Source organism: Strix aluco, chromosome 1, assembly GCF_031877795.1.
Source record: "Strix aluco isolate bStrAlu1 chromosome 1, bStrAlu1.hap1, whole genome shotgun sequence".
Taxonomy (NCBI): Eukaryota; Metazoa; Chordata; class Aves; order Strigiformes; family Strigidae; genus Strix; species Strix aluco.
The window spans coordinates 161,213,363-161,225,482 of record NC_133931.1 but is presented as its reverse complement, the minus strand read 5'-3'; the positions used below and the strand labels follow the sequence as shown (position 1 = coordinate 161,225,482).

Sequence of the window (12,120 nt, the reverse complement as noted above, 5' to 3'; positions counted from 1 at the left end):
GATGAGTGCTAAGGGTGAATGCTTGGGACAGACATACCCAGATTCCTCCACACCCTAGAAATGCGCCTCTTTGGCGGAACAGACCTTCTTAAATCTTAGTTTAGGGGGCAAGCTGAGGGTGAGGAGGGCGGGCAGGCACCACCTGCCTCCCCTTGCCTCCATCACAGGTATGAACCACCCTACCACGGGCTGCAGCCACAGAACCCTGGCAGCAGAGGGTAGGTGCAGGCACTGCCAAGCCGCTGGTCGTGAGCTGTCTGTCAAATGCCCTGCAGACTGGGGGGTGCATAAACGCTCAACTTGGTGGGTTTCGGCTGAAAATCAATCCCAGCCCCTGAACGGCAGCTGTCCTCGACTCCTGCAGCACTGGAGGGCTGGCAGGGTGGTTGGGGCAGAAAGTGCCGGCAGTGTGGGGTAGGTGCTGCTCGGGGGAGATTTTCTGGTTTGGGGAGGTGGGATGTGGTTGACCTGGTGGGTGGCAGATGGGTGGGTGTGACCCAGCACCAACAAAGGGACAGAAATGATCCCATCAGTAAAGGGGTGAAGTGGCACAGCCTGAAACCTGGCTGGTTGGCATCCCGCATGCTGCTCGGGGGGGTTCTGCAGGCGCTGGTTATCCGCCTGGGGTTGTTGGTGGGTTGCTGTGGTTTGAGTGGGGAGAGGAAGAATCTGCTTGTAATGCCGTCTCCTTCTAAGCAGCTCCTGGCAGGAGTAAGCAGGGGTGCAGAGCGACTCCGTGATCACAGGACTGGCCTCACAGATGCTCCATGTCCTGATTATCCCAGGAGACTGGGAATTATGTGCCTTCAGCTTTTGGTTCCCGCCCCACCTTGTACGCTCCACACACCTCCTTTCAGCCCTGCAGCAGGAGAGGGAGTGGTATCTCATTCAAGATGATCCCCCCTCAGAAGAAAAGCAGCCGTGGGGTTGCTTTTTTGTCCTTCAGCAGGGGTGAAGTTCAGGCTAAAGTTCACCCTTCAGCCACTGGTGACACAGCTCTAACTCCTCAGGCTCACACTGCAGCCACTGGCTGGCTGTTGCCAGAGCATCTCCCACCCTCAGGAGATGCCTTTTTTTTTTTTCCTCCCCCACCCCCACCCCCACCCCAGGAAAGTGTGGTTTTTTTTTCCCATAAAGCACCTTCAGTCCAACGTGCTTGCTGCCTCACCTTCTGCTGAGGTACGGTTCCCTATTAATTGGTGACTTAAGTTCACTGCAGTCCAAGAGTTTGCCAGGTTTTGCTGCCACTTTCCTCAGCCTTGCAGCAAACCTCGCTGCCAGGCGCGGGGCAGCTGAAACAGCCCTGCCAAGGCGTGGGCGCCCGGCGAGGCAGCCCTTGAAGTAGCACAATCTAATTCATGGATTTTTGTTCTCAATTCTCCCCTCCACCTTCTCCCTGGTGCCCCATGGCTCATAGGAGCAGGCAAGCATCACCTGCTGAGCCTCTTGGTAATTAGCAGGGTGACTCATCAGTTGTGCTGCAAATAGGCCCCAGGTTGACAAGGAGGGTACCAACCCTGCCATTTCTGTTTGGGGCTGCCAGGCTGTGTTGGGAACAGATAATGTAGTGACAAGCTTTTTTATTTTGTGGGTGGGGTTTTTTTTCCTTTTCTTTAGAGCCCTGTGACAGCTTACACTGCTGTGAAAACAAACAGCTGGGACTACATTTTCCCGGCAAAGGAAGCTCTTTCTTCCCTACTTAAACAAACAAAATCCAACCCCCTCAGAGGGGTTAGTTTTATATACATATACCCAAGAAGCCACTTTTTGGCACGCAGGTCAGCCATGAGGCAGTTTTGATAAAGCAACTGCTAGATAATAATGCTGTCCCAGAGGAGAGGAGCAACTGGCAGCCCTGTCCCAAGCTGCCACGTGCTGCAAGGTGAAGGGGACAGCAGAGAAGGCAGAAGGAACAGTGACAAGTCAAGCAGCCCTCCGACCTCAGCCCCTGCAGATGAAGGTAGTGCCTTAGCTGCACATATGTATTATTTTGGCTTTCTGTAGTGAGACAAGTCACAAGGACAGGTGTATGTATCCCTATCTCAGTTTTTTTCTCTATATATTTTTCTCCTGCTACCTACCCCTAGCTTATCTAGATTTACAGCAGCCCCCTTGCAGACGTCAAGGAGAAGCGGTGGCTCAAGAGAGGTCACTGCTGCTCCCTGCGTACAAATCACAGTTGCTCTGCCCTGCAGACTGTGCTCCTGGGCCTGTGATTGACACAAAACCAATGAAAACAAATGGGGGAAAAGTGAACAATTTCACCAGGAGAAAGACTGCTGCCTGACACTGACACACAGCACACATGCTTCTTCCCACTGCTCTGTCCTGCCCTAGTCTGATGCTAGAGAACTGTTGTGCTAGAAAAGCCCCAACACACTTATCTAGCTACAGTGAATTTATACAGATTATCTTCAGGTCCCTGCCAACAGACCAGAAATAATGCTGTTAATTCAAAAAAGCATGACAAAGGGGGCCATGAGTGGCACGTGGGGCTCTGTGAAACAGAAACGCTGCCCCTTCCTTGCAGTGTACTTGAAGTTTCCTTCTGCCTAGCTAGAGAAAATCATCAAGCGTTCTCAAAGCTGGAAAACAGATGTTAGTCAGCTGGACAGAGAGATTTTATACATGTGTTCTTAAAAGCCAGCTAATCACGAGTCAGGCTTTAGCTGCAAGCTGTCTGACAGGACCTGTGTGACCAGAGAGGAAAGCAAGGCTTTGCACCAAGCAATGTACACTGAAAATCACCCAGGAGAAGCAGCAGTAGAGGGGCCTGCGATACTAGTAAAAGGTGAAGGTTAAATCAAAGCGATTTGCCCCCTCTCTGGCATGTGTTTCATCCCGCAGGACTGAGAGCGGAGGGCAGTTCAGCAGTCAGATCAGTGGGACAGCTCTCGCCACAGTGCTGGAGGGAAGGAAGGAAGGAGTACAAGAAAAATCAAAAAAAGAATCACACAAATTACCACCACATAGCTTGATCTTTACTACTAAAGCTAAAGAACAAAACATCAGCATTTTTTTTCCTCTTTTTTTCTGCCCAAAGAGCATCTCCATTTTTAACACTACTGCTTTTTGCAACAGATGGGACTATTACACACAGACAAAGCAAACCAGGGAATATTAAAACATTTTCCACGTTTTTAGTTTGATGTGATTTCTGAAAACAACACCTTGGTGAAATGCATTTTTTCACCTTCACACAATATCCTTTCCTAATGGGCCACCTAAATATCACAACGCTGTGACGAACAGAAAGGAGGAGCCACGGGGAAAGTCACGTCAGGAGGGTGAGGCAGACGCACTGTCAGATGCTTCCCAACTTAATACGTTTCCAGTCCTGCTCAATTCCAAGAGGATTCTGTGGAGAATCCAGGCCCCATCACAGCAGAAGGCTGGCTACAGAACAGAAAGACCTGGTAGCTGACTCACTTGTTATTTCGATGGATCTTGGGAGATCTGCTCAGTATTAAGCTGTTCTAAGTGTGTATATACCTATATATTTTATTAAACCAGCAAGTTTTAATTCTCCCTGGGCTCCAGCCAGCCAAAATCACCTCCCACAGGTGCCATTGAAAGCTCAGCAGCCAAGAAGGGATATATGTATATAACCACTGAATGGAAAAACCTGCCTGTTGACCCCCTAATTAAGCGGTCAGCACAACACACGCTTGGAATTTGCCGGGAAGGCCTGTGGCTTCTGTTCTGTGTTTGCAGGCAGTTCCTGCAAACCTGGCAAGCCACCCCTGTTAACCCACCCCACATGCTCTGCAGTCACAGCGGAGGGGAAGGAAAAAAAGGGGTGGGGGTGATATACAACAGGATCAGAGCTGCCATCGAGCTCCCATGTTAGAATTTCTGTGAGTTCACCCTGGGCAAGCTTCCTCCCTGGCTCATCTATGGGCAGGATCAGCGATCCACAGGCTGAAGAGAGAGAACAGGGAGTTAGATGGAGAACAGCTCACTCGAGATAACCTCTACCGGTGTGCTCTGGGCACTGCCCCCCCCGTCATCAGCTCTCCCCCTCCTCACCGATCCCTCTGCTCCGGTTTGCTTCGCCCCACTGTGCAGCATCCCTCACTCCCGCTGCCTCTCAGCATCTTCCCCCCATCCCTGGCTGTAGAGATGCAGCTGGGTTTGGTGCCCCCCACCTCACCTCCTGCCCTTTGCCAGAGGGGTGGAAAAGTCCCTCCCGCTGCCCCCCGTGTTTTAGTCTGACCTGACGAAGCAGCAGAGCTGCTACACGGTGCCATTATGCTCTCCCTGCTGCTGTTGCCCAGCAGAACTGAACGTGGGGATTATGAACATCCCAGTGGATTCGGCAGCAGACACGAAGTTCACAGAAGTCACCTGCTACCACTCAGAGATTTATGCAGGAGCACAAGGCATCCCCGAGCCTGCCCGCAAACAGCGGCGCTCGGCAGATGGCCCACAGGTCACAGATATCCTGGCATGTGCCCAAAAGGTCAAACTCTGCTGCCTGTCACGCTCGTACCCGCCTTAAGATATCAATTAAAATAAACACTGGACGACAGAGCACAGGGAGACCTGGGGGCAGGATGACAACAGAGCCTGAGCGAGCGTGCTGCGCTTAACTTTCCTTCCCCAAGCAGTAAGCACACTTACTATCTCCAACACGTAAGCCTGCTGTAAGTGTACTCAGAGTGTGTCCCCACTTCTCCTCCCAAACCGAGAGCCTGCTACTCAGGAGCACCAGGAGGCAGGTTTAGTATTTCACAACCCCACCACGCTACAAGGAGAAGCAAAGCATTAGCAGCACAGTTAAAACTAAGGGCAAAGGGCCTTTTCTGTTTGGATTTGAAGATGAAATAAACTTCAGTTACAGCCCCCAGAAATGGTTTCATATTGCTCATTAATCTTCTGCAGCCTCCACAAGCAGCTGGTATTTATCGCTCCTGTCATACTGCATGGAGAGGGAGGGAAGGGCCCAGAACAAATCACCGCCTTGGTTCAGAAGCAACAGTCATCCTGAGTTACCAGCATGAGAAACGGCCCCGACGCCCTCCCTTACTCATTTGGATACTAGATGCTGCAGGACAGGTTTATTACAAATCCACGTAGAGGAGAGGAGAAGCACAGTTAGGGTGTCCCTGCCCTGCTGCTGGTGGCAGCGGGAGGTTAGTAGGGGTGACTCCAGCGGCAGCATAAGCTCATGCCATGGGATGGGGCTTCGCAGAGGTGGGGACGAGCGTCTCCACCCTGCTGTAAGTGCCTAACACACTAACCAGGTGCAGGTATCAAAGGATGCCTCTCTTTCAGGCTTTCAAAAAACCTCCCACAATGGCAACGAAAGGTAAGTCAAGGTCCCTTCCAACCTGCTAAGCTTCTGAAAAGAGAGGTATCTCTTCATCAAAAAAGGCTGATCTCCACCACCTTAGCTTCTAGGGACTGTGGAGAAAAATGCAGAAAAACATGAACATAAAAATGTTTTTCATCTCTTTTTAAAGTTGCCAGCTCACCAGTGGAGCTGGGCACCATCCTGCAGCGAACTCTCTGCCATTAGGTGGACCTCTCTGGGTAACCGCGCTGCAGAAAGCAACACTGCTGTTGTGAGTCATGCACGAAGGTACAGGACGGAGATTCACACAGAGACCGGCTTTTTGCTAACAACGAAAGACTCGGATCAACACACAACACCAATAAACATGCAGAGCATGTCAAAGACTTGAAGAAGACAAATACAACAGAAGAGAGAAAGTTCAAGACTTGACTTCTCTTGTCCTACATCTGAACGTGTCACTTGAACAAATTTAATGTGGCTTTCCCATTCATGCTCTAATAACTTCATGGTCCTTTGGGCCAGGGCAGGTGAGAAAAGGGGTTTATCCATCCGTCCGTCGGTTCAGGGTTGAGTTGGTTCAGTATCAGAGGCACTAGACAGTCTCATCTCTTTTGGCATCAGTTTCCTTTCAAAATGATCTTTTAGCTGTCCTGTTCCACTTTGTTTTCCCTCCTTTGAGGTCCGAGTTCAAACGCTGGAAACTGGGAAGTCTCCGGTACTGAAATATCTGAGAGGAAGTGAATAGCTCCAGCCATGCCTAAAACATAATGAGAAAGAGATCTTTGTGCATCTTTGACATTAAAATAGCATAGTTGACAGCAAAGGCAAAAGCACGTGCTTGAAAACCTCCCCACTAGATTTTTTTTTTTGAAGAGGTGAACTTAGGGCCTATAGAAAGGCAAGTTCATCTGTACTTTGCCCAGGAAACTGAGTTGCACTTCACGAGATCAAAGGCAAGAACCACAATCTCTCTGCTACCATCTTTTCAGCTGCACAACCTCAATGCTACTTCAATCAAGAAAAAGTAAATCCCAGTTTGGACTGTCCTTCAGAAATTGAGCAACTCTTGCTTGTCATTTCACTGGTTAAAAAACAAAGGCAAAACTTTATTATACTTGTGGTGCACAGATTCACAGAATCACAGAATGATCTTGGCTGGAAAAGACCTTGTAGATCATCCAGTCCAACCATTAACCTCACACTGACCGTTCTCAACTCCACCAGATCCCTCAGCGCTGGGTCAACCCGACTCTGAAACCCCTCCAGGGATGGGGACTCCACCCCTGCCCTGGGCAGCCCATTCCAACGCCCAACAACCCCTTCTGGAAAGAAATACTTCCTAATATCCAGTCTGAACCTTCCCTGGCACAATTTGAGGCCATTCCCTCTTGTCCTATTGCTTGTTACTTGGTTCAAGAGACTCATCCCCAGCTCTCTGCACCCTCCTTTCAGGTAGCTGTAGAGGGCGATGAGGTCTCCCCTCAGCCTCCTCTTCTCCAGACTAAACCCCCCCAGTTCCCTCAGCCGCTCCCCATCAGACCTGTGCTCCAGACCCTGCACCAGCTTCGTTGCCCTTCTCTGGACACACTCGAGTCATTTAATGTCCTTTTTGTAGTGAGGGGCCCAAAACTGAACCCAGTCATCGAGGTGCGGCCTCACCAGTGCTGAGTACAGGGGTAAGATCCCTTCCCTGTCCCTGCTGGCCACGCTAGTGCTGATTCATTTGTTCTCTGTTCATAAAGAGGTCACCCAGAGCTTGAAGCACCAACACCAGCATCACCTAATAAAACTCTTAGGGTGACAGACAACAAAGACACCCAACAGCAGGAGAGCACACAAATGCAAGCACAGTTCTATGATCAAGCTAAAATCCTATTTTATCCACAGCTAAGCACATACAAACAAAGGAACCTTCCTAAATAGAGCATCTGATGCAAATGAAACAATTAAGACAGTCCCTTAAGACGCACATGCAACTTCCACTGAAAGTGTGCACATACATGCAGAATTGGAAAACTTCACACACAATTTTGGCTACAAAAATCCCCCCAAAATTAAGACTTTTTTGTCTCAAATTTGGGACTTCTAGATTTTTCTAAAAAAATCACTGACATTGAAAAACTAAAATAAAACCTCTATGTGAGCATTAAAGCACAAATCATTCTATTCTTGGCACTACTTCACCTTCTCAACAAATTTCAAAGCTCTTATACAACAGATTGCATACCTGCTTTTTCACCCCTCTACAAGTGCATGCAAGGGAGCTCTAGGAATAAGAATACTTATACTTTTCTCCCTTAAACATTAAGACAATAATTCTGTATTAAGAAGGGATGCATATAACTACTGCTCTCTTGTGTTCACACCTTGGATTGGCTTATTTGTAAAATAATCCTATTAGGTTTGCTGTAATTTCACATATTTGTGATAGGTGGCACACTAGGCTCATTGTTCATGAAGCAGCAGTGCTACTTAAAATCCTACTTGGGTCTATGATTCCTTGGCTTCTGTGTTTCTAAAACGATAGGGAATAGAAAATAAATGACGAATACAAAAAAATACAAAGCTCTAGGGAAGAATTTAGGAACATCTTTGAATTTACAGAAAAGTCCCTAAGAACTCTGCGTTTCTTTTCTGTTCAAGTGATTTGGGTTCATATTAAAACTAGCTTTTCCTTGCTTTAGCATTGCAGCAGAGAAGGTCTAGTTCTGAAATGCCAGCAACTACTCTGAGACCCCCTACGCCAGCTGCTGCTCTGCCCAGTCCCTCTGCAACACCACCTAAGACAAAAACGTTGCCCCAACTTCTCTTTTGCTTTAAGCCAAGAGGCATCATCAGCTCAGCAGAATTTTATTCAAGAATAACAGTGGCACTGGCTTTACACTGGGAACTGCTGAAGTGCAACCAAAAGTGAAAGTCATTATAGTGAATGATTTTCTTTTGTGTTTTTCTCCTCCCGGCCCTGGCCTTCTTTTAGGCAGATGTGCTGGTAGTGGGTGGGTCTATTTTTAATGGCAGAGGAGCCCACCATAGATTTCCCAACTCCTAAGCATGCACCAAAACTGGAAGGTTGCCCTTCTTTCCTCTATAATGCAGTACCATTTGCAACACCATCACTGTACCTTCAAAGAGAGAATAAGGTCGGTCAGGAATACGACATCCATGTGCACCATACTCCAAACACCATTCAGCAAACTGCAAAACATTTAAAAAAAAAAAATTATTTTTTATTTAAGATAGCGTAAGCAGAGACACAACTCAGACATGGCTGTCCAAGATCAATCTGTCCCACTCCAACCATGACAAGGCTGCCATGAGGCGTTAGGATATGTATCTCAAGAGCATGAGTTTCATAACAATGTAATTAGGTGGGCTGTACTTAACTCCGTTCTCTGCAAATCAACCCTGCTACACATCACTGAGAAATGCTGTGAAAACAGATACACCCATTTTCAAGGGCAAAATTTTTCTAATACTGCATCAGTTTCTTAGCTGCCTTGGTGCTTAATTTATCCACATGCCCATGATTTAAGGTTGTTAATTGCATTTTGGTTTTCTTTCACTTCTGTGTACTAATTTAGAGCATTAAATCTCCAGATGTTATTATTTAGTTTTATTTATTTGCTCTCTCCAAGCCTGATGAGAAATCATTATAAATACAGTTAGGCAATTATGGTCATCAATATTTTGTTGCAGAAGATGGAATACCATTAAAAAGAGTTAACAGTGCCTTTCTTGGGCTTGATCATCACTGCTGCAGTAGCTACCATTAGACATATATGACTTATGAACCGCATGTGGATCAATTTAATAACAACCATCTATTTCTCCTTTATGACTCCTCAGAGCATAGAGGGGGCCACAAATTCCCCTGGCATTTCTGTACTTGGAAGCAAACAACTGCTTATTCAAAACCTAGTGCAAAGATTCCTGCAAAGCAAAGAAGTGAGAGGTCTCTCCCTGCTCCCCCTGCAATTTGGGCAACGTGCTAGCACACAGATCATCCTCCTAACTAGAGGGTGCTCTGGCTCTAGAGTTGGAGATATATATGTATAGTTGGTTTGAGTATGCCCCCAGAGCCATCAATCTGTTCAACAGGAGGATGAAGGGTGGTATCTCCTCCCTTCTTCCCCCCACGCTCTTCTGTTTAAATGTTTACTGGGGGATGGATTTTTCTTTTCCTGGTAGGGATGTGCACATGTGTGTGAATGTCTTGAGGAAACCCAGCAAAAAACCCACAAACACAAACATTGTGGTCCATGCTGTTTTTGAGAACTGATGAAACATTTTTGCCCCCTGCCCCCCTCCGTGGGTATAAATCTTCAAGGTTTAATTCTGTGTGTAATCTCTTCTATGTGAGGATTGAACATGTTTATGGCATGTTTCTAAACTACAATAAATTCTTGCAACATCCACATCTTATGCATACTAGCCTTTATTATTACTGCCAGCCTGGGAACTGCAACAGAAATTAAAAAAATGCACCCCAGGCTACTGAAGCACAACCATCATTTACAAGTTCATAGCTTCAGCACAACTCACAGACCCAGTAAGCCACACTAATATCTTTGTTAAACCAAGGGGAAAAAAACCAGAAATCCCTTCTAAGCAGGAAGACATCTGCCATTATTTGTCACGTAGACTGGGCACGCTTGCCATCAGCAGTGGCTTAATCACCACGCTGAGCAGCACAGGGCTCGGATGCTCTCTGTTGCCTGGAGCCCAGATGCCGCAGCCCCTCTCCTCTCACAGGCAGGCCAGCAAGGAACGGCTCAGCCTCCTGGGACTCCATCTGATAACGCTGGAGAAAAGCTGCAAAGCCCAAAGTGAGAAGCACAAACCAAGGGTCTCTGTGAGCCATGGCCTTTCAAGCTCATTTGTGAAATAGTTCCATGGCTCCCAAGAGGTAACCAGGGATTCCTGGCCACATTCCTTTCCCTGGGCCTCATGTTTTTGGTGTGAACAAACACCCCTGGGAGGGGAACCATCTAATTCTGCTCAGGCCTTTGCACACTTGCTTCTCTGCACGCTCTGGCTCAAAAAGGAAAGATTTCAAGAATGTCAGACAAGCTGATTCCTCTCCCTGTTTCAAGATTTCCCCTGTGAGAGCCCGAAGGGCCTGACTGAATGCTGGAGACGCTAAAATGCAGAATGGCTGCAAATCTGCTGCCATACCTGACTATACTGTGCACCTCCAGCAAATGGTCTTTGGCCACTGTGCCACATCTTCCTTCTCAGAGGGGTTTCAGGGACATAACCGAGCCTCTGCCTTCTTTGGCTTTGAAACGGATACGCATGCTTGTCCCTAGCTTGGTATGGAAGAACGTCGGGGCTCTCTTGGGCCAGAAATGCAGCACCAACAGGAGTTGCCCACGCTGCACAGAGCCATGGAAGATGTACTAGCACTGAGGATGGCAGCGACAGCCCGACAGCTGTGCCAACAACAATGCCTGCTTGGTGCCATGGCTTATGCGCCAGCAGTGGGTCAGCCCACAAGAAACAAAGTCACACATTTGCTGTGGGAGTGCTAGCAGGTTAATTATGTTCTCTAGGATGCAGGTGTGCCCACAGATGTCCTCATGGAGTGAAGCTTTGGTCACTGTGAGACAAGCAGCAACTTTTTAAAGCTCTGCTGACAGTGGAGATGAATACAATAGCTTTACATATGGCTAGTGCTCATCTAAAAGCACCTAAGAAGCAACTCATCAAGTTTCCCATTGCAATACTTTTTAAAAGCTATGTATGCAATATGAGACCTAATATCAGTGAATTAAGCTGGGAAAAACAACAAAACAAACCAAACACGTACAAAACAAAGGTCTTATGAGATGAGGAAACAGAGGCAGAGAAAGCCTTCTCCTTCAGTAACTGCTAGGATAGTCAGAGCTGATAGCAGAACCTGGACAACTCCAGTGGAAAAATTCTGAGTGTGTCTTTCTCTGCAATTTGTATTAATGAAAAAAAAAAAAAAAATCTAAGTGATTTAATAACTGCAATTCAGAGCTCTAAAAGCCCCAAACAGACACTAGTCTGAAAACAAATAATTACAAAAGACTACAAAACAGTATTGCTTGAGGAGCTGAGGACAACAGCGGATGTCTCAATGGAATAATTAGCACCACATAACATTAGACCGTAATTTTTCAGGCAGGCTGATTTTCAAACTCTATTTTCTTCTGAATATGTGTTTAGTTCCTCCCCCCTTACAGAACATTTGGGTGTTTCACTCTGTGTATTAAGACGGTGCATGCCCCACGTACACAGCTGAAGCCACCCAGTCGAAGTGTGAGTAAAGGGGAACAGCTGGCAGGACCCTGTTGTCCCAGCCAGCTCCAGCTCTAGCACACAACAGCCTACTGCGATCACAGTTTACTCTTGCATGGGTGTTACGACGTGAAATGGAATAGTAGTTTTGTTGGGATGCTGCAGAGCTCACCTTGCAAGCTCGGTAGAGGTACTTTTTGTCCTGAGTTAGGTTATAGAGAGACAAGAAGGAGTAGCCATTGCCAGCAGTACCGTGGCAGATCCCGTATCCTTTTCTCAGTAAACCTCTCTGCCAGATGACATCGCTACAATCCATAGCATCTTTCAAGTATTTATCCTCTTTAAAAGTCTGTGAAATAAAAACAGAGAATAAACACACATAAATTGAAATACTAATGAAAACAAAAGGCAGCTGAACCTGGGAGACATTTTGCTGTTGGTGTGGGGTTCTTCCATGTACCATTTATTTTGAATTTTAATAATCCATTCATCGTCAACTTGCCTTTCTTTTCTTACTAAGTTGTTTCTCCTTTCCCTGCATGGAAAAACAAAGAACT

The 12,120-nt window shown here is 47.0% G+C and overlaps 1 protein-coding gene across 1 annotated transcript in view; it reads right to left on the bottom strand.

Moving 5' to 3' along the window:
* Positions 1 to 2,959: 2,959 nt before the first annotated feature.
* The window catches only part of LANCL2 (LanC like glutathione S-transferase 2), a 32,589-nt gene continuing 23,428 nt past the window's right edge, over positions 2,960 to 12,120 (bottom strand). Inside the window, exons 7-9 of the mRNA XM_074842995.1 lie at positions 11,736 to 11,912; positions 8,422 to 8,494; positions 2,960 to 6,056 (exon numbers count right to left, since the gene is read on the bottom strand). Coding sequence (XP_074699096.1) covers positions 5,941 to 6,056; positions 8,422 to 8,494; positions 11,736 to 11,912 — 366 coding nt within the window. The 3' untranslated portion in view covers positions 2,960 to 5,940. The remainder of the gene's footprint in view (positions 6,057 to 8,421; positions 8,495 to 11,735; positions 11,913 to 12,120) is intronic.